This window comes from Zalophus californianus, chromosome 9, assembly GCF_009762305.2.
Source record: "Zalophus californianus isolate mZalCal1 chromosome 9, mZalCal1.pri.v2, whole genome shotgun sequence".
Taxonomy (NCBI): Eukaryota; Metazoa; Chordata; class Mammalia; order Carnivora; family Otariidae; genus Zalophus; species Zalophus californianus.
Window position 1 is genome coordinate 111,028,386 of NC_045603.1, and position 23,302 is coordinate 111,051,687.

The following is a 23,302-nucleotide window of genomic DNA, read 5'->3' on the forward strand; positions in this document are numbered from 1 at the left end:
CAACTTTTATTTGAAATTGAGTGCAGGAAATGAATGAAAGAAGAGGAATGGAGAAACAAATTAATAAGTAATAAAAAAAGTACTCAAAGAAAGCTGGATAATGGGCATTTATTTGATAATTTCTGATACTTAAAGACTGGAGGTTGTGGTATGTACAGATAAAGTAGAGCCTTAGGGTAAGAGGCATCATTTAGGTAGGCAGGTTTGTATGCTTGTAAAAGAAAATGGGAACTTCGTTTTAAACGAAAAGATGTTAAGTGATTGTTAGTACATGATTGTTAGTACAGGCTGGTTGCATTTTAAGATTTTCACTCACGAAGGTTTTACATAATTCAGAACTCATAATTAAATCTTATCCTGACAAAGGGTGTGAGGTGTTTCTGTTCATCAGCCAGAGCTGTGTCACTGTGTTGTCATGTGGCAATAGCGGAGGCAGAGTTAAAAATTCACCAAGCTAGCCAGTTTGGCAATTGTAGAATTCTTAATGAGTTTTTAATTTGGGGGATTTACTATTTGAATTTTTGCCTTTAAATGAAATTTTACTAATATATTGTGAATCATACAGTATATTATCATTTCAGATCAGTATAATTAAATAAAATATAGTCCTACTGTATTTATAGTCTCAATAAAAACTAAACAGATGTGGAAGGTGATAAAATGCTTGGTTATGCAGTCAGTTCGTAATTTTTGTTTTATGGCATATTTAAAGATCAGACTGTCTTGCTTTTTCTTTCCATATGTAACACTTATGAAGGGAATGAAAACTAATTTAAATGGTCTAAGTAAAAGCAAGTAAGATTATTCAAATAAAAAGTGTGTGAGTGTGTATAATGTATTTTGGCATTATAGAACATTCATAAATAGTAAAAATTGGTGAAATATGTGAGAGGGTTCTTAATTAACTCTGTAATTAGGATTGTTAAAAATGATTTGAAAAAAAAATAATAGTTTTGTTTCTCTGCTCAGTCACCAAGTAGATTTATTGTAGGTAAAATATCCTTTTTGTATACTGAAATCACACTTGGGGATGAGAGTCTAAGGCTGGTAAAAAAGCCAAAAAGACAAAAATCACCTATAGTGAAAATTGTCCGTGAGTATCTCTCTTAGGAAGGTGTTAGTTAGAAGTTGATCTGTAGCAGAGCCATCTTTTGCCTTTGATGTTGGAGGAGATTGCTTTTCCTCTAGTTGAGTTTGGTTTATGTTGTTGTTATTATCATCATTATTCTTTTTGAGTTTGGTTTACTTTAAGGGGCCATGTTGCAGAAGTTTTGTTCTTTAAAAATTAGTTTTTCACACATAGTGCAAAAACCTACACCTAGGTCCACTTGAAGAAAGAGCAGGTTCAAATCTTTTGCTCACTCCATAGCATATATTCATTGATTGAAGGCTGAGCAAAATCATCCACACTGTTTGAAGTTGTTTTTTGTTTTTGTTTTTAAATAATTCACACTTTGTATTTAGTTTTGGTTCCATGGATAGTTAATATCGAGTAAACAAAACGTACATATGCAGCATGCAACTCCACTGTATAAGATAAATTTTACATAGATGCTGTATCATCCAGTGAGCCATTCTTTCTCCTTTAGGCTGGATACATTCCAGTTGTTTTCTGTGTATTAGTTATCTACTGGATTGTGATATCAATAGCATAAATTAATGCTTTTTTTCTTACTTCATTTCACCTGGTTTGTTCAACAGACATATAAAAGCCTGTTTTGTTCTAAGCATTGTGTTAAAAGTTTGGAGGTATAGAAGTAACATGGTCTCTGTCTTCGTGGCTTACACTGTAATGGGGAAGACTGACAAGTGCATGGTGACAGTATGACATGACATGTATTGTGCTCCCTTTCAGATATCATTCATCATATTCCTTGAGTATTACAAAAATCACCCTACAAATACCACTAATTATTCAAATTTACTTATATGTGCATTTAAATTTCTAAAATTTGTCTCCTTTTTGGGTCAGATAATTCTTCTGGGGGCTCTCCTATAAATAGTATGGTATTTAGCAGGAGACAAAAGCATCCCCACCTCCAGTTGTGACAACCACAAATGTCTCCAGACATTGTCAGATGCCCCCTAGAGGACAAAATTGCCTGTGGTTGAGAACCACTGTCTTAGAGGAAGGGGAAGGCAAACTGGATGGTAGGGCCACTCCCAAGAGAGGACTTAGAAAGGGATACCAGAGGACAGTTGCCCGGCAGGTCTGAGTAAGGGGGCTGAGCAAGGTGGCAGTGGGCCATATGTGACTCTCCCTATTACCCCTCAAGTCTTCTGTTGTGAATATAGGCTAAGACAAGTCTGTTTAGTGTAATTTCTATAAAGCATTCACCTTAAAAATAAAATATGAATTTATGTAGTAAGAGTCAGAAAATATTCTGAGATATAAATGCAAGGGGCTTTATAAAAATATTTGGAAGTTAAGCTTTGTTTGTGTTGTGTCTGCTTGTAGAATTGTAGTTTTGTCCCATTTGGTTCCATATGCTTTTCTCTTGTGTGTCATTTTGCCATTGTGCATTATTATGACATCATCATTTTCTTCCCTTTCTCCATCAAGTCATTCTGCCAACAGGGCTCAGTCTCTGAGCTCTTGCTTTCGCTGCTTTCTTCTTGGAAAAATTCTGTCAGTCGTCGGCCTGCATATGTAAAATCTGATCCTGTTTCAGCTGTCACTGTATGTGTTCTTGTTGCATGCCCCTTGCCACAGTAATTCCATTTTCTTTGCCCCGAATATGTTGGAGGGTGTATGATCGAGTGGAATTAGAGTTTGAAAAAGGATGAATAACAAACACAAAATTTTGCCAACCATAGTGAATGCATTTTTACCAGCATTCTGTGCTCTTATCATTGTACTTGTATTTGGTTGCCCTATCATACTTGGTTAGTTGTTTGTATCTTAGTTTATAGCTAACCATTGACAGAGCATGTGATGGCAACAAGTTACGTACAGTGATTTTTATCATTCGGTTAAACGTGCACATTTAAGTTTTGTGACTTTTGAGATACATCATTTTTACTCAGAAAGTTATCTTTGCCCATTGTAGCTTTATGGTTAATTGAATGTCTTTTGAATGACAAAAGGTACTTAAGGGCAAGACTTTGTAGAATAGTTAAAATTTTTGTGATTGTTATTATGATTCCACTAATAAAAATTTCATATAATATCCTAAGCTTTGTTTTGATCCCACTAATACATTCACAATAATATCCTAAGTGTTGTTTTGTTATAACAAGTACATTATTTAAGTCCACGTTGCTAGCTGAAAAGATGAAGTAAATAGATGAGGTCGAATCATTTATTAAATGCGAAGCCACTGAGTAGTTATTGACGTTATGAATAGTGCATAATATCTTACCCATCACTAGGTTGATGGGTAAGATCCATTTCCAGTGACAAACATAATTTGACTTGAAAATATTTTAAGAAATGAAATTTCCTGTAACAAATCTTTCATCTTAAGATTACAATTCATTAGCCCTTAAAGATTTTAAAACTTCTAAACCTTTCAGTAAATAAGAATGCTATTTTCTATTCTTAGTTAACAGACTAAACAAAAATTTAACTTAATGATGGCAAGATGCAGAGTAAGTCTATATTTAACATGAATTTTCTGCTACTTGCTAATCTTTTCCTTATCTGGTTAACAAAATATAATAGCTAAGTGCTTTTTCTTTTCAAACCACCCATGTCAGCTGTCTTCCTATTCTTTTCACAATTCCTTATTAAATTGCTGAGGCTTTATTAGCATCTGGCTCTAGTTATAATTTCTAACAAAGGCTGAATAAAAGAATATGGGGCTTAGAGTTTTCTGTTTCTACAAGTTATTGTTGTTGACAACATAAATAGTCGATAAGGAAATAACTCTTGAAAGCAGAGAATCGGGTTTAGAGACTGTTTATTAGGTGGAAAAGCACTTGTTATCTGCCAGATATTATTTATACATATGTAAGAATATTGCCTTGCCTTTTTGAACACATCCTTTTACTTAGTCATAGATAGTCTAGGATCAATTCCAAGAAATGAAATTGCTAAAGCCAAAGGATACATTTGTTTGTAAATTTGCAAATACAGTATTACCAGTTTTCCCTCTCTAGGCATTATTCTAGTTTATACTCCACTTGCATATGAAGATTCCATACTCTATGAGAAACATAGTGTTGTTTATTATTATGTTGAATTAGCCAGCATATAGTACATCATTAAAAACATAGTTTTTCATCTAACGTCTGGAATTTGTTTTTTTCTATACTGATGGGTGAAAAAGATTTTAGTGTGGCTTTATTTTATATTTTTCTTATTAAGATGGAAGTTGAGCCATTTTATTTCTATGAACAATATATTCATGTCTTACAGACATTTCAATTTTAAAGTAGGAATTGTTATTTTATAATGACAAAAATTTGAGGTAATCACCTATTTGGTTTATTGTTAATAATTGGTCTTAATTCTTTTTGATATACACGTGTATATGAACATCACAAAGGTTTTTCCTTTTTTCTAAAATGAAGTTTGGGAGTAATCAGTCCAAGCCAGAGTTCACAGTGGACCTAAAGGGGGCGACGGTGGAGATGGCTTCGAAGGATAAATCCAGCAAAAAGAATGTGTTTGAGGTAATACATTTGTTTTCTAGGTATTACTCACATTCTTAACCATAGTATTGGATGTTCTTTTTTGAATTCTTCTGAGCTGTATTTCAGTGACTAAGACGAAGTTGGTCATTAAATAAGTCAGTTTGGTATAGTTTAAGGGAGAAGCAGCGGGCATGAAGAGCGGGGCTTCATTTGCGTAAGTCATGGGATCTCAGACTATAGATGACAAGCCTTTGTTCCACAATCTTGCTTTCCCTACCAACAAGAAAAGGTGTGATTCCGGATCACCTGGGTGGCTCAGTGGGTTAAGCGTCTGCCCTCTGCTCAGGTCATGGTCCCAAGGTCCTGGGATCAAGTCCCGCATTGGGCTCCCCACTCTGCGGGGAGCCTGCTTCTCCCTTTGCCTGCCACTCCCCCTGCTTGTGCTCTCTCTCTGACAAGTAGATAAATAAAAACTTAAAAAAAAGGGGGGCGGATGGTTTCCTTTACCTACCAAATCTAATATGAAAAATAAATTGAAAACTTTCCATTTTGTCATTAAAAATTCCCCCCCCACCCCCGCACACCCAGTAGGGGCACCTGGGTGGCTCAGTCTGTTATGGGGCTGTCTTTGGCTCAGGTCGTGATCTTGGGGTCCTGGGTTTGAGCCCCGCATCGGGCTCCTTACTCAGCGGGGAGTCTGCTTCTCCCTCTCCCTCTGCCACTCCCCCTGCTTGTGCTCTCTCATTCTCTTTCTCTGTCTCAAATAAAAAAACAATAATAATAAATAAAATCCCCTCCCCCCCATAATATATGATTCTGTATCAGTTATTTATTGCAGCATATCAGACCACCTCAGAATTTAGTAGCTTAGGAAAAGAACTGTTCTGTTTGTTCGGATTGTGCCGAGCTGAGTGATTCTGATCTCAACATGGGACCATTCATGAGGCTTTAGTCAGTCAGTGGCTCGCCCCGATCTGGATGGTCTAGTTCATGTGTCTGGTGTTGGTGCCAGCAGTTTGCTAGGCCTCCTTCTTTATAAGATCTCTCCCTCAAGGAGGCTGCCTCAGGCTTCTTCACATGGCAGTGTCAGGCTTCCAAGAGGGTGAGAGCGGAAGCTACGACACTTCCTGAGGCTTAGACTGAGAAGTCACACATCAGTGTGTTCTGTTGGGTGAAGCAGTCAGAAGGCTGGCTGGGCATTCAGGGTTGTGGGCGACTGGAGCTCACCTGTTGGTGGAAGTGCAGTAAAGGCACGTTGCAGAGGGGTGTGTATATGGGAAATGGGAGGAATTATTCAGACTGTCTTTGCAGTCTTCCACATCCCAGCCTTCATTTATAGCCCCATGTGTCAGTCCTTTCCTGTCTTATTCATGCACTTGCTGTTTTCCAAGTGAAACCTAGGTTTCCCTGCTGTGATTTTTACTCTTTATTAGTACTGACCCATGGCAGTCTCTGTCAGGTGTTTTCCAAGACCCATCAGAAATGCTATCACAATACTGATGCTTCTTTTTTATTTATGCTTTTAAAATATTTAATTTAGTGTAATTTAGGTTTACCATCATCTGTAAATTACTTGTCCCACTAGATGATGATTTTTTTTTTTTTTTAAGCAGAGAGACTGTATTTTTCCTTATCTTTAAGAAAGAACCTTTAACAGAGAATATCTTATGTGTGGCGAATATTCAAGTATTGGTTGACTGGCTTGACCTACTCTCTTAAAAGAAGTACAAGAAAGGAAGTCAGTGTTTCCTGAATTAGCCTTGCAGTTTCAGTAAGTGATTTCAGAGTGAAAACTAATCCATGGTCAAATAAATGTAGGCAGTGGTGTAGATGTTTTTCTTTCTTTAGAAAATCAGAGCACCCTGGAATAGCAAAGCCCTGAGACGTTTTGAAGGAGAGAATCTTGTTTAACTTTCTTTAATGCAGTATTTCCCAAATTAATACCATATAACTGTTTTTTCCTTTTTTTTTTTTTTTTTTGAGGAATACCTTTTCTAAACATTACTTCGGGAACTATGTTTAAGGCATATGTCTCAGAATGTTGTTTGGGAAACATTGCCATATGTTCCTCAAGGAAAAAAAAATAAACAGTTACCAACGAGAAAATAGGAGAAATTAGGAATATTCTCCTAATACCTCCAAATTTTTCGTCAATCCAGTGTAAGAAACTTTGAACCAAAGAGATCCTTACTTGTTAGTTCATGATTTGACATAATTTAGTAGTTTCTGCCAAAAGTGATGTAACATTTATTGTCTGTGCCTTCTCTTTGCATTAAGCCACTATATTTATTTACCTATTAAATAGGAAATAATAAAAGTTTTAACTCTTTCATATACTTTTTCTACATTTATTTTTTAACTGGAGAGAGAAAAACATTCCTCACATTTACATAAAACTATTACAGATTTTCTTTCTTTACAAATGAATTTTGTTTCAATTCTAACTAAAAATGCACAGCTTTGATATTTGAACTTATTTTTTAATGATATGGTATACTAGATTTCAGCAAGTTCTGTGGCATTTGTGTGTTGGAATTTGGGACCCTTAAGTTATTAGATTTTCATTGAGAATTTTTTATGAGGAAAACTTCATGTTTTATACACTAATTCCCCTGGGATTATTTTATATTAAAAGATATTCCATTGCTGTGCATTACTTTAACCTTTCATTGCTCAGTATAATATTATGGCATCTAGTCTTCTGGCTGGTGGTTTTGTGGACTTTGGCTTGAATATATTCATTTATCTGGGGGCTCCTGGCTGGCTCAGTGGAGCGTGCAACTCTTGATCTCGAGATTGTGAGTTCAAACCCCACATTGGGTGTAGAGATTACTTAAAAATAACAATAAAATCTTAAAAATATATATTTTTTATTTATTTGGTTGAAAGTACTAACCATCCTCTTTTTTTTTTTTTTTTCCTCCTTTTCTCTAAAGCTGAAAACCCGTCAAGGAACAGAACTGCTAATTCAGTCTGATAATGACACTGTTATTAATGATTGGTTTAAAGTTCTTAGTAGTACTATCAATAATCAGGTATGTGTTGGACTTAGGTAAATTTTTTTTACTTCAGAGCTGTTTTTCTTTTCTGCATTTTAATTGGTTATTGCATATCTAGTGTCCAGTTTATATGTAATAAACACTTTTTTAATATGTATTTGGACAAGAGGTAGGAAAGGCAATGGTAGTTTAGCAATTCCTTGGAGCTGGTGAATGATTTAATATTCTCAGTTATATAATACTTGCTAGTAGTGGATTTTAAATCATTTTCACATGAGGCATTGTCCAAAAAGAAGTAATTCAAGAAGAGGGACAAACCATTCCTAGTACAGAGTATTTAGTCAATGACCAATGAGTTGGGAACAGTACTGTTTGGTGGAGACAGGTCTTAGGTAAAGGTATGAAATGAATGAAGCACTAGTCTCTCTTCATGAGCACTTTTTCTTTCCTCCTGACACCTCTCTAGCTACCCCTGGAGGTGTTTTAGTTCTCCCTTGTCCCCCAACCAGGGAGGTGTTCAGTACCCTCCTGTTCCTGGTAAATTTCCTCATACATGTGTATGTGTTTTATATATATATAGTAGACATATAGTACGTTATGTAATATGTGTAGTACGTGTATAACAACCAAAAAGAACCTCAAATTGATACTCTGCTGCTGTTCGTAAGAGCAGGAAGAAACAGAGAGGGGATGTGCTTCTCAGACTATATTCTTACGCCCTCACTATATGGGGACAAGGCTCCTGACTGAGGATCATATGTCAGTGACAAAAAGGAAAGTGATACTTACGGGAGTGTGTTATGGTTTTAAACTAAACAGAGATTGAAAAAAAGTTGGGAATCACAGGCTTTAGTAGAAATTGAGAGATCTTTCAGAGACTGTAGGTGAAGCCTCATTATAATAAGGTTTGTGATCTTAGTGAGGTATTCTACCTCTGTGGGTTTCTTGTTTTCACTTATAAAATAGAGAGGTTGCATTTGATTTGTCTCCAAGTGTCCCTTTAAACTCCAAAATTTTTATGATGCAGTCAGTTCAAAACAGCCAGATGTGGGATCTTGAGTATTAACTCTTCCTCCTCTCTTACCCCTTTAAGCCAGTTATTCACCCATCTCTATAAATATTCTTCCTTTGCAGTTTGTAATATTGTATATTTCTGAATCTTGTCTCTTCCTTTCCATTTATTCCTGAAACCATCATCAGGACTTTATATGTTACATAAGAGTCAATTCCTAAACAGTTTTTCTTACTTCATTTCACCCCCCACCAATCCGTTCTTAATAGCATTGCTATATGAAACTTCCTAATGTTAACTTTATAATTCCCTCCTGCTCAGTAAAGCTTCTGTGACTCTCATTAAAATTCAACAACCTGAGCCCAATCTGTCTTTTCAAATGTACCTTCTACTCTACCCAGTATGGGCTTTCAGCTCTAGTCCTGTAATGGGTTCCCAATCCCTTGAAAGCAACTATGGCTGCATTCATTTAACAAATGTGGGAGTGCTTTGCCCTGGAGATAGAGCAGCATGCAATTCCTTTGCTACATCTTTCCCTGCGGAGTTTACAGCCAAAGACAGAAGATTACTGAAGACAGACAACTGAGCAGTTAATACAGTGAAATGTGATGAGGCTTATGATAGGGATATACAACTTATTATAAAAACACCGATTAGGTAGGAGTTAACCTAGTGTTAGGGATCCAGGAAGGCCTTGCAGAGAAAGTGGTTTTTTTCTTTTTTTTTTCTTTTTTTAATTGAAGCTTATAGGATCAGGGAATAAGCCAAGTGAAAAGAGAGTAACATATTGTTGACTATGAAATTTAAAATATATACTGTTTATAAAGTGGCAAAAGATACTGTAGAAATACACAATAAATGTAGAAAGATGCACGAAACAGGGAAAATTGCAAAACCTTATTGAGAAACATTGAAGAAAATCTAATTATATGAGAAAGTATTTCATGGATTAAAAGATTCAATAATGTAAAGATAAAATATTCTTCCAAATGATTTATAAATTTATAGACTTGAAATTTTTGAATCTCATTCAAAATCCTAGTAGGTTTTATGCTAGAACTTGGCAACCTTCTTCTGAAATTCATACCAGAATATAAAGGGTAAAAATAGCCAAGACACTCTTGAGGAAGAAAGTGGAAGGACTTGCTCTATCAGATGTTAAGACTTCTAGAACTGTATTAATTAATAGAACATGCTGTCCATACCAGGATAGATCTACAGACCTGTGGAACAGAATAAAGAACCTAGAAACCAACATTCCTTTGGATACTTTATGCCAGATATAGCACTGTAGAAAAGTAAGGAAGAATAAACTTTAAATGGTACTGGGTCAGCTGGATATCCAGGAAGAAATTAGAACCTTTCCTAACACTAATCACAAAAATAAGTTCTAAGTGGATAAAGACATCAGTGTGAAAGGCAAAGCAATACTAGCTTTGAGAACTCCTTCAGTTTTTTAACCTGCAAAAGTGACTTTGATTAGGCTATACACGAGTTCTGGGATTTCTTTCAGTGCCTAACATTCATGAATCTGTGAGTGTGATTACTAGCTACTGATACAAAGTATAATTTGAAAAGATGGTTGGTGTGAAAAATTAATGTGCCATTGGCTACTTAGCTTTATCTTGTGCTGTTAGCACAGAATGTAGCTTCATCCTGGTCTCTCAGTGTAGCTTGTGGGTCAGGACCTTTTAACTCTTGTTACTGTCATTCTTATGCATTTGATCTACATGAGGGAACATAGCCTCATTATCAGTACATAAACCCATCATCCTGTGAATAATCAGCATTTTTTTCTTTTTTGAAATTCAGAATTAATGAATTCCCCCTATCTAGGGGGAAAAAGAATATTTTTAAAGATTTACCAAGTATCTAAATCATATATACTATATACTAATTGGTTCCCTAAAATCATTTGGGAGGATCAGTTACTGATTATACTGAGAATTATGCTATTACATCTAAAATAATCTCAAAAGTAATATGTATTTGGGAAATCTTTAATCAATAGACAGTAGAAACTGATGAAGCTATTGAAGAAGAGATACCAGATTCCCCAGGAATAGAAAAGCATGATAAAGAGAAGGACCATAAGGATCTTAAGAAACTTCGTTGTAAGTTATTCTTTACCTATTTTGTTAGTCGTTTGAGCATCTTCTCTTAGATTTTTTGAATATTTTAAATATATAAAGGCTGAGTGGAATCTCCACTGTTACCAGGAAATTATAAGGATAGATATTTGCAATCTTGGTGTTTTAGGAGTACTCCCTCCTTGTTAACTCCTTGTTACTTTTCAGCCTCATCGTGTGCACCCGTACAGCATCTTATTAATTTTAAGATGCTGTGGTTCTTTAAGAGAAAAAAGTATATTAGAATGCACTTCTCTTGAGGTATCCAGGAAGCTGAACTCTATCCTGAGTTAAAAGTACATAATTACTGTTTAAGGTCTAGATAGAATCTTTACACTTTAAGAAGTCAGAAGTCATGGGACATGTACCATAGTTCACACTGGACACCAGGCAACCATCTCTGGACTAGGAAATGCCTGTGCGGGTACAGCTGCGTGCATTCGCGTCTCCAGATCATTCATATATATGTATGTATGTGTGTGCAGATATATGTATATATGCGCTAAAGCCAGCAAATTTAATAGCATTTTCTGATGCAGGCCCCTTGTGAATTACATTGTTTAAATAGACCATTAGCTGTGGCTCTGAACTTGTTAAATGTATTTTAACAATCCACATTTAACTAAGAATTTTTGGCCTTTGGATTAACTGAATGATTAGAAAATCATTTCTACTTTTGTTCTCCCACGTTCTAATGAAGGTTAGGCCTATTAACTGACATTGTCACTGACATGTAACAGTGTAAACACATGAAAATTCGATTACTTTAACGCTTTACTAACAAATTCTTTTGCTTTCAAGTTTCCTCAAATATAGTTCTTTTCAAGAAATTTACTTTTTGGATACTTTTTATTGGAACCAAAAAAGGAATCAGAGTTATGGCAATGTAGGACATTTTTCAAGTGTTCCCATTCTTAGTTTAGAGGTAATTATGATGAGGTGTGGTTAGCTTAAAGTACAAATAATTGTGATGGATATATATTCTCTAGACTCCTAGTCCAGTAAGGATACTGCAGGATAAGGACTTTTTTTGTTTATGTTTTATGGACATTTTTTTCTCATCATTTTACCTTCTAAAACTGATGGAGAGTCAAAGGAGATATAAGTAGTATCATTTATGAAATAATGAGTATAAGTTAGAATAACCAGTGTCTTAACACATATACCAAAGAAGGTGCAGTTTGTGGTCAGTGTTTAGTGATAAAAATGAAATGTTTTGTTTGGTTTATCACTTTGAAATTGGGTCTGTGTTAGCTTGATTCTTGACCTACTACTCTTAAACTATATTAAAGTTAGAATAACTGAATTTATAACTGACTTTTACATATGAAATTAATATGTTTTGAGTGCTGGTGAAAAAATTTTTATCAAAAACTTTTTATTTTATGAAATGCTTAATATCCATTTGTCTTAAGCCACGAAAGTGTCTAGCATAGATTCTTCAGAACAGAAAAAAACCAAGAAAAACTTAAAGAAGTTTCTTACACGGCGCCCCACTTTGCAAGCTGTTCGTGAAAAAGGTTATATTAAAGGTAGGTAGAAGTGATGTTTATAACAATGAACTTTGGGCAAAATCAGAAATAAGACATTTTAAATTAAAAACTGAACATTTTTTGAACAGTAAAAATGTTTTCATTCTTTAAAGTTAGCAGGTTCATTGGTTTAAAATACATTTGAGTGATTAAAATTGATTTTTCGGGGCACCTGGGTGGCTCAGTCGTTAAGCATCTGCCTTCGGCTCAGGTCATGATCCCAGGGTGCTGGGATCGAGCCCCTCATCGGGCTCCCTGCTCTGCGGGAAGCCTGCTTCTCCCTCTCCCACTCCCTCTGCTTGTGTTCCCTCCCTCGCTGTGTGTCTCTCTGTCAAATAAAAAATAAAAAATAAGTTAAAAAAAATCTTTAAATAAAATTGATTTTTCAATGCACACAGAGTTTAACTAAGGCACTGAACAGACAGAAATCCCAAAGTAAGTTTTTAGAGATCCTGTACCAGAGGAACTACAGGGGTGAGATGGATGGATAGAAGACGTGACAATAAAGATTTTTAGTTTTGAGGGGCATCTGGGTGGCTCAGTTGGTTAAGCGTCTGCCTTTGGCTCAGGTCATGATCCCAGGGTCCTGGGATCGAGCCCCGTGTTGGGCTCTCTGCTCAGCGGGGAGTGTGCTTCTCTCCCTCTGTCCTTCCCCCGCTCATGCTCGCTCTCTCTCTCTCTCTCTCTCTCTCTCTCTCTGTCTCTCTCTCAAATAAGTAGAATCTTTTAAAAAAAGATTTTTAGTTTTGAGATGCACAGATCAGAACTTTTGAATGAAACATCACTGACACAGTAGGAGGAAGAAAATATTGAACAATTTTATCTTGATTGTTTGCCTTCAGTTCTCATTTCAGGTGATTTTAAAATTAGTGTAAGATGTTTTTTCCTAAATAATTTTTATATTTATTTCATTTATAAGCAACAATAATAATAATGCACTAACAGGATCCTAATAACAGAGTGTTCTTTAAAATCACATATACTTGTATATACCTTTAGTTCTTACAAGCACTTTTAATTTCAATGATAAAATTTTCTAATACAGGACTCAGTGACATTAAGTAGTAAATAAAAACATAGGTATGGGTAATGTATAACATATATATCTGTCTTTGAAGATTCTAAAAAAGACCATCACTAGAACATCTGTTTGCAAAGCATCTAAATTAAAATACACAAATGGGTTTCATTAAAAAGATATTTAAAACTTCTGGGTAGAGTTCAGCTAATTAAGTGATTCAAATTAATAACCTTAAGAGTTATAGGTAAATAGGGACTCCCAGGTAACGCATATGAATTTAGTATATTGAGTTTAGAACTTTAAAAAAAGAAAAAAGCCTGACAAATCAGTAAATAGCAATTGCTATTAATTTTTCACCAGGACTTTTTATTGAGAAATATAAACTGTTGCTGCTTTATGGTGTTGTTCAGGAGTTCAAATATTTTGTTTTCCTCGGTAGTTAGCACTAATGTAGCATTTCAGAAGTGTTGGGTTGAAAGACTAATAGAACAGCCTTTGAAATATACTTTGTGGAATATTTAATATTTAAACTATTAAAACAAGCATGGTGCATACCCATTGGGTTGGCCCCTGATGGGTATGCACCATGCTTGTTTTAATAGTTTAAAAAATAATTCTGGTGTTTACTAAGTGCTAGGCGTGAGCCTGGGTGCCATGAATACCTGTTGGTTTGAGAACTACAAGGTCCCTGCCCTCATGAAACTGACATAAAAACGAGACAGACAAGATAATTATGACGACCATGAGGAATCTACCATAGTAATGAAATAGAGAGTGACTGTACGTGGGTTACCTTATGCTGATCATAAGGTTTTTCTAAGGAGATGACATTAGAGCTGAGGGCGGGAGTGATAAAAAGCTAAGTTTGGGGGAGAGGATGGATCTCTACAAAAGGTATAGAAAATTAGAAGGCGCTCAGGTAAAAATGGGGTGTTCATGGAATTTAGTAAAGCAGGAAAATTGTTTGAAGTGGAATTGGAATGGGTAGGCAGATCACAGAAGGCATGAGTCACAGCAGACCATGTCAGGATGTACTGAATGTCTTCTAATAGCACTGTGAATAGCGATCGCCACTTTGTAAACTACATTTTAGCAGGGTGATTTATTTTAAAAAATAAATCTCTTTCAGATCAGGTATTTGGAGCCAATCTTGCTAATCTTTGTCAGAGAGAAAATGGCACAGTGCCAAAATTTGTGAAGTTATGCATTGAACATGTTGAAGCATATGGTAAGAAAATGAATTTTTTTTTATGTTAAGCACACTAACGCATTGTTTTGCCATCAAAATCCTTAGGATTTTTATGATTTTGAGTGATGGAACAGTCATAAGATGTTAAGAGCATCTTGTTTGCAAAACTTTACATGTTTTAATGGTTACATATATCTGTTTTAAAATTAAGACCTTTCTAGGCACCTGTTGCATATTCAGCACTTCTAGCTGATTAAGTGTATGGTATTCTTTGAAGCCATTTGGAGTTGGCCTTTACTTAAGATGAAGAAGGTGGTGATTATGAAACTGAGTTTATTAAGAAGTGATTTGACAGTGTAGAAGATAGGAGATTGTGTTTACTCACCAAGAGAAAGTTGCTTCTCTTTATAATAAAAATGAGATGACATTTTAAAACTGTTAAATCAACTATAAAATATCTAAGTAGACAAACCTTCTTATGTCATTTCCTGTTAAATAAGACTTAAATGAATTTATATTTTGGTTGATTTTAACATAATATTTATACTAGTTTTATATAAAATAATTACCATGATGGCAATCACATTAACTTGTACCTGTACAGCATCAAAAACATCTTGTACAGTTAAAACATTTGCATAATTTGTGATTTCTGTCAGTATCAGATCTTGTTGACTTTTTTGTCAACATGACAATAGAGACACTGTGCCTTTATTTGAAGTTCTATGAATAGCACGTCAGATAATGTGCTTTGTTAAATGTGTCCAGCATTATCATTTAATGAATATTTGGATTTTTTAGGCTTAATTGGGTGAATTTCACAGTTCTATTCCACATATAAAAAGAAATGAATAAAACTATCAAATTATCAATTGTTTTTATAGAACCTTTATTTTAATTGATTATTAACTTTATTTATTACAAGCACTTAATAGGACAGCCATCTTTAAAAGAGTGCTTTAATATGTACATTTACATTATGAAATGTGCAAAAAAAAAAAAATGGGTGGGCTGGTTTTATCTTTTGGTTTCCTTTACTTTCTGAACTATCCCCAGGAGTAGAAGTTTATCTTAAATTATTTGTATTTCAAGTTTAATGAGATGATTTTTTTCGCGATGATCCACAGTCTACATGATAAACTAGAATTGTTGCTGTTTAATAAACAGAATTCAGAGTGTATCTTTACCCCCCCCCCCCCCCGCCAAGCATCTATAAAAAGCCAGTTAGAGGAAAAGAGTATTTGCCCATTTGATTTTAGGCTCATGTTAATGAATAAGGATTCTGAAGCATGCAAGCATCTTTAGAAGAGGCAAACACCTACTTAAAACACGAAAATATTTTAATTTTCTCTTAGGTTTGGATGTTGATGGGATATACAGAGTAAGTGGCAACCTTGCAGTGATCCAGAAACTGAGATTTGCAGTCAATCATGGTAAGATCATACTCCCTATTATTATGTGCAAAAAAAGCACTCATAACTTTTAGAATCAGTTTAAAGTTATTTAAAAAAATTTCCTGTTCTGTTTTTCAGATGAGAAATTGGACTTGAATGATAGTAAATGGGAAGATATTCATGTTATTACTGGAGCACTCAAAATGTTTTTTCGAGAATTACCAGAACCTCTTTTTACATTTAACCATTTTAATGATTTTGTTAATGCAATTAGTAAGTATGTCATTACACTTAGTTTTTTCTACATGTTGAAAGTCCTCTGTACCGATTAAGCCACTACATTGTTTGATCTTTCTTTTTAATTATTTCAAAGGGTTGTTTTACTTTAGAAGTTTTAAATGTGACCACCAGATGTCACTGTGTATTACCAAATGTCAGGTTCGAAACTATGTCACTGTTTTCAATTTCATGCATAATCTCTCATTATTATCTTTTTTTTTTTTTTTTTTTTTTTTTTAGAACAAGAACCAAGACAGCGAGTTGCTGCTGTTAAGGACCTAATCAGACAGTTGCCAAAGCCAAATCAAGATACAATGCAGATTCTTTTTAGACATCTCAAAAGGTAAGAGGTTCACCACAGAAAAGAAATAGTAATTAGGGAGAAAAAAAGAGAAAGGTAAGAGAAATGCACAGTTATGAGGTGTGGTATAGCACCCACGAGGCCAGGGTCCCTCAGACATCGGTTCACATCCCAGCTGTGCTACTTGCTTGTCTTTGTAACTTGAAAACGAGAACTCCTTTGGGCCTTTTTCCTCACAGGTAAATGTTCTCGTGTGAAAAATATTTACTTAATGTTATATGCGAAGCAATTATATAATGCCTAGCATGTAAGTGTTCAGAAATTGTTGTTTAAGTTAACCTGAAGATGAGATTTTGAGATGAGGACTATTAAATTACTTTAGAAGAAAGCCATCATGGCTTTCAGGTTACTACATAGCCATTTTAATAACTGATTTTTGCCTTCTGATGGAACACTAGAATAGTAAATTATCCCAATGAAGGAGATTTAAAAAACAAACAAACATAGAATTAGTAAAATGAAAATATAATCTCTCTATCCTAATGAAATTTTTTTCCCCATCACCCTAGTGGAGTAATTATTGTTACCTGAATTGTAGTTCATACTTAATTGTGTGTCTTGCTTTAGACACTAAGCTGAAATATCACACACTGAAAGTTTGTTAGAGTATGTATAATTCTACCTTTCAGCTGTGTTTACCCAAAAGAAACCTTCATGTGATGTTTGGACTGAATTCTACTTGGTTTTAAGTAGTTTGTATGTATTTTAGGAAAAAGCACTATTTCTCATTTCTAAATGCAAACTGTTTCTCTTTTAACAATTTATTTTTCCCCCCTTAGAGTTATAGAAAATGGAGAAAAAAATCGAATGACCTATCAGAGTATAGCAATTGTGTTTGGTCCCACTCTGTTGAAGCCAGAGAAGGAGACTGGTAATATAGCAGTTCATACTGTCTACCAAAATCAGATTGTAGAATTAATTCTACTGGAAATAAATTCCATCTTTGGGCGTTGATTCTTATTGAAGACAACCTGTGGATTATTGAAGCCGGATTCCATCATTTTTCAAATCCTTATACATGATGTATTTTATTTTTGGACCAAGCAGTGACTCTTTGATTTTGCACTTTTTTGAGGGATCAGAAGGGAATGGGGGAGTCAAGATGTGTGTTAGGCCCTCATATTTGCTGCTTTGTTGCAAGTTGATATAACTGTGTGTAATTTTGAATTAATTTTATCCTGAATGTTTTGCATTTCATACTCTGAATTTCAGTAAAAATCAAAACTTACAACCAGTCGTATACACTGGATAATTTGGTAAGAAAACTACATTTTTTTTCTAAAACTGGATAATGTAGAATTTCTTCTCATGATTCATTAGATTGATCACTTGATAGAACAGTACTCACTATCAGTTATTTTGAAGACGCTGTTGGGCATTCTAAACAAAATGAAGTATATCCTTTTTGAAACCTGTGTATTTATTTTTCAGGGTTTCTGCATGCAGTGGCAGTCTTAAGTTCTACAATTCATTCTAACCCAGATATAATCCCTTGGCGAAGGCTTTCCACCTTCCCTGTGTTGCACATCATCCTTAATGGATGGATGTCTTAGTCGCTTGTTGGGCAGCACACTAATATTACTTAACACACTGTGATATACTGGAGTTTAATTTAGCATAAGTCAGTTCAGGGTATTTTGGGGCTGTCTGTGCTACGCTGATTTGTAGCTAAGATTCCTAATTATATCTAGTGCCATACTGAGTTCTTGGTATGACCCTGTGGAAACAGACATTATCTGATGTAAATATAAGCTAAAGACTTAATGTCCTTTAGCTTATGTATATAATTTTGTTGTATAGTCTCAGAGTACATTCTAACCTGACATTTCTAATCATGATATTGGTAATCTTTTCCGTGAATATTAGGTTTCCTCCAGAAATACGCTGTTATTTGAGAAACTTAACTGTGTGCACTTTTAGATTTTAATTACATTTACAGGCAAATCACTGTAATGCAAATGGTACTGGAAAAATACTGAATAGACTTGCTAAATGGTAAATGCACTACAAGAGGAATCTTTTAGATAATTTAATATGTACAGAATACATTAGAAAAAAATTTATTACAGAATTCTAACTGGTGCAGTATGAATAGTGGAAACCCATATGTAAATTAGATGGATGTCAAATGGAAAATGACATTGCTAAATTTGAGAATTTCTTTTTACATTACTAATGTAGATTGATTTGTATAATAAAACAGGGTTTGGAAGGTTTTGTTACAGAGAGCATGGTCTGTTGAAGATATTTTAAGATGTATTTTTCTAGATTAACTGATGTATATGAAATGTCTAATCCGAATAAAGAAAACTATGAGGTTTAGAGATTTTCCGTTGGAAATGTGCATTTTGGTTTTTAATTTTTTTCTTGTTTTTGCATTTACTGGCATACTCTTATACCTCATTTTTAAAAAATCAACTGAATCCAATATTTCCTGTGGTAAATATATTTTCCTCATTTTTTTCCACACCTTTTCTACTCCCTGCCATGCCAATATCTCCTCCACTCTCCCCTCTCCAATTTTCATTTCTTCATCAATTTTTGAAAGTGAATGATTTGTGACCAAGACTTCTTTTCTTAGAATTGCATTTGTAATTTACAGATTGCCTTCCTTGGGAACAAATAGTTTTTGTACAATCCAAAAATCTCTCACCTGAGTTTTGTGGTAAAAATATTGCTTGTTGTTGTGGTCTTGTTAAATTGGTAACAAACCAAAGTACTTGATAGCTATGGAAAGCAGATTGTTTTGGGCAGGGATAAAAAGCCCCAAAATGAGAACATTTGTATTTGTCTAACAATGTCCTGATCAATACAGTATGCTTTAGAACTGGCCTATATAGTGATTGTATGCCAGCAAAACCATTAGACTCAAACCAGTGATGCTCTTTCTCTTGGTAGCTGTGGACATAACAAAGATTAAAATTGTCCTGTGTTTCTTGTTTCAAAGTACATGTGTGTGTATGTGGAGTCTTAAATGTTTTATTAGTCTACAGCTAATTCGTTTATTGTATGTACAGTGAGATCAATGTCTTGTGTTTTCATCTTTTGTGAATTAAAAATTCTCACTTTTTTTTTTTTGTAATAACAAAGCCAGTAATATTTTCCTGTCTTGACAACTTGGTTTTTAGTAGAAAATATATTAAAGGCTGAAATAAATTGTCAGTGGATTTCATTTGCTAATAGGCCTTCCTTCAGAATGTCATTTTAGAAAAATAGTTGGAAATTGAAAGAAATAGTATATTCACATGTGTTACTACATTTAATTAGAAGAAGAAAAATACTTATTTAAATTTTACAACTGTAAGGAATTTTACCTTTTACTCTGGAAAAATGATGTTACCTTTTAGTTAGAGGCAAATCTTCAGAATTTTTTTTCTTATGGGAAAAGCACAAATGGAATAATTCAGCCAAATTGGGCTTAGGCAGATGTGTTAGGTACACATACACATGGATGTGTATGTAAGTGTGTGTGTGTGTGTGTGTGTGTGTGTGTGTGTGTCACTGCTTACCTACAGATGAAAACTCAGTAATAGTAGTAATGGCAGATACCTGGAGACCTTTGTGCTATTTTAGTTCCATGCCAGGCTTCTTTGTAAGCCTGTAATACTAGATGTTAAGATAGCAGGGAGAGGAAACAGAGTTATTCCGTAATTTTGCTAAGAGATTCTTTTCCAGCTCGTGGGAGAGACCCTCTAATTAAATATTTAAAGTAAACACATAGTTTCCCATGACACTAATTTCTCCAACATCTTTAGGCATTTAAAAAACACAGTCTACAACATGTCATTTTAGTAAAGAAGAAAATAAAAATAGTCAAATGGGCGTCATGCTCTTGCTGGCCTAATAAAAGTCAAATGCTCAAAGATCGCATCTGTATAGAGAATTGAAAATGGGTAGAAAATAAGATTTTATGGAGTTTGCTAGTCTCTCTGAACTCTAGCCATCAGCTCTAATGATCCTCTTTTATAGGAAGCACATTTCTAATACAAGACTAGAGACGGTGTTTAATAGGGACTGTAGCCTCAATGTAACTGTATGTTACATTCCTGGATGTGGGGCACAGTTTTGTTTTTTAAACAGTATTTCAATATAACTAATATAGTTCTGTTACGTGAAACTTTAATTTTACACCAAAAAACCCCCACAAAACTCCCCACAAAAAACAAAAAGCAAAGGGGGCTGCAAAACAAAATCAACAACCTTACAATAATGTGTATTAGAATCTATTGGAAATTCACAAGCTGCAGACCCAGGCCAAGCACAGTCAGACTTAGTATTCTAGAGAAGGGGGAGGTACAGAATGCCTAATGAGACATTCTGTAACTACTAAAGACAAGGGACTTCTCCTGAAGAATCTCAATTAGTCTTCTCAACTGAAGTTTTGTGGGCCAGTGGTGGCTGTAAATATATTCAGCTGGATTGAGCTTTTACAAATTAGCCTTATGTGAATATGGCACTTAAATGAACTCTTTCATTTCCTTCATTGCTTCCCTTCTCCCACAGGAAAAAAAGGAAAGAAAAAAAAAAACACTTTCATGGTACTCTCATAAACAGAGCACTTGTAGAACAAGGTAACTGTTTAACAAACCACTACAAAATGTATTTAGAATCTAAAGTCTGATTGCTTACTTTTTCTCATCAACCCCTCTCCCCTTTATTTTACTTCCTCTCTGTGTTTCCAGAAAAACTTTCTGGTAAAGATTTTAAAATTATTAATGTCAATAGCTAAATCAGGTAGTTCTTAATAGTTGTGGCTCACGCTGCAAGTTGAAACATCATGAATCTTGCTGATAAAATTCATGGTGACATCAGAGCAACAAATGAGGCTGTGGAAGCTCTTATCAACAGGGCCTTTGCAGAGGTAGACCTCAAACTCTGTAAGCTCATGGTGGAGTGGTGAAGATTCAGCATAACATTCAAGGCCTCCTTTCTCCTCCTGGGCATTTTGAGAGATGGTTTATATTTAGGCAAGGGAAATGGGACTCTTAGACACTCAAGTAAAACTGAGTCTCATTGGTAAAGCGGGACAGAACCAATAGGGACCCTCACATTCATAGTCTTACTTTATGGAAGCACAGAATGATAAGCCTAAAACTGAAGGGAAGAAATATCTTGACATTCTCTTTAAAGTTTGTGATCAATTTAAGTAAAGCATATTCTGGCATGTTCAAATAATACCTTTGAGGAAGAAACTAGTAACTTCTCGACATATTGGGAACATCTGTTTTCAAGCTAAGCTTATTGTTATTTGTATGGCATATTGAAACTTCTTTTGTGTATCATGTACATCTATTAGGGATATAGAGGTGACGGGGGGTTGTGGGTAGGTAGTGCTTCCTGCTGGTCTCTTCTGGTTCTAGTTGTATGAATAGGAAACCAGTATCCCTTTCCCTCCTCTGGCAGATCATCAGACTTCAGTGGTTCTTCTACCTGCTGACAGTCTGGACTGGCCATTGTGTTCATTAATCTCTGTTTAATATGGATATCTCCTTTCACTTGAGTTCTGGAACTGTGCTGTCCAGTATTGTAGCCACGTGTGGCAACTTAAATGTCATTAAAATTAAGTGAAACATGAAAATCCAGTCAGAGCAGCCACTCCTCAAATGTTAAGTGGTGATGGGGTTGATGGCCACTGTACTGGGCAGTGCTGTTATGGAAGGTTGGTTGTGAGGAATAAGCAATTACAAAAGACAAAATTCTTTCAAAAAATACATGCTCTAAAGCATTATATAATTCTCCCTCATGCTTGTCTCAAGTACATGACACTAGAATTTAAAATGAAGGAGAGAGAACATTTTTATAAAGGTCTGCCAAACTTTGAATATTTGCCCCATTATATGCTCTCATTAGGGGGGGGCCTGGACGGGTGGTAAATGTGATTTGACTTCTATTACAGCTCCATTAAAATGCTTACAATTTGGTGAAAATCCGTTTGAAACTACAGCCTAAGAAAAGCCTCAGGTGACATTGTTCTCTGGGAAATGTAGGAATGCTGTACTGAGATATTTCTGAGACTATGTCACAGTATTCTTACATTTAGATGTTAGGAAAGATTTTCTGAAATCATATTTTAGAAACTGAATAAAGAAATTGTTCTAATTAGAGCATTCCCTTGAGATCCAAGTTCCCTCACCTTGTATTTACTTTTTATTTTTTTATTTTTGAAGATTTTATTTATCTGACAGAGACACAGTGGGAGAGGGAGAAGCAGGGGCTCAATCCCAGGACCCCGGGATCATGACCTGAGCCGAAGGCAGACGCCCAGCGACTGAGCCACCCAGGAGCCCCTGATTTTTTTTTTTTTTAATTTTTATTTATTTATTTGTCGGAGAGAGAGCACGAGTAGGGGGAGCAAGCAGCAGGCAGAGAGAGAAGCAGGCTCCCCGCTGAGCAAGGAGCTGGATGTGGGACTCGATCCCAGAATCCTGGGATCATGACCTGAGCCAAAGGCAGACGCTTAACCAACTGAGCCACTCAGGAGTCCCTACTTTTGATTTTTAACAGTGCCCTTTATGAGGTAGTGGAGATCTTGAAGAGCCTACGTACAAAATTTCTCTTTAAATGAGAGTGACATCTAGCCATGGGTACAGGGAAATTTTTGATAGTCAAAGTTAGTCGATCTGCACGTGATTTCACCAGATGCTTACTCAAGTGTGGACAGTGACATGTTACATAGAGTCCATAGACTAGATGGTAATTAGCATTTTTCATTTTCATCTTTATCAAAATGTTTAAGGGTCCCAGGCCAGAGGTACTTATGTGCATAGTTGACATATATACTGTGCATAGTTGACATACATAATGCTCT

At 35.2% G+C, this 23,302-nt stretch overlaps 1 protein-coding gene across 7 annotated transcripts in view; it reads left to right on the forward strand.

The window, feature by feature from the left end:
- The window catches only part of ARHGAP12 (Rho GTPase activating protein 12), a 115,175-nt gene extending 96,359 nt beyond the window's left edge, over positions 1 to 18,816 (forward strand). For 6 of the 7 annotated variants that reach the window (XM_027592738.2, XM_027592739.2, XM_027592740.2 and 3 more), the window contains 9 exons: positions 4,516 to 4,617; positions 7,515 to 7,613; positions 10,601 to 10,703; positions 12,134 to 12,250; positions 14,401 to 14,499; positions 15,816 to 15,893; positions 15,993 to 16,127; positions 16,374 to 16,476; positions 17,274 to 18,816. In XM_027592738.2, the coding sequence (XP_027448539.2) occupies positions 4,516 to 4,617; positions 7,515 to 7,613; positions 10,601 to 10,703; positions 12,134 to 12,250; positions 14,401 to 14,499; positions 15,816 to 15,893; positions 15,993 to 16,127; positions 16,374 to 16,476; positions 17,274 to 17,448 (1,011 nt within the window). In that variant the 3' untranslated portion in view covers positions 17,449 to 18,816. The remainder of the gene's footprint in view (positions 1 to 4,515; positions 4,618 to 7,514; positions 7,614 to 10,600; positions 10,704 to 12,133; positions 12,251 to 14,400; positions 14,500 to 15,815; positions 15,894 to 15,992; positions 16,128 to 16,373; positions 16,477 to 17,273) is intronic. The other variant, XM_027592741.2, reaches the window with a different exon arrangement.
- The last annotated feature ends 4,486 nt before the right edge of the window (positions 18,817 to 23,302 follow it).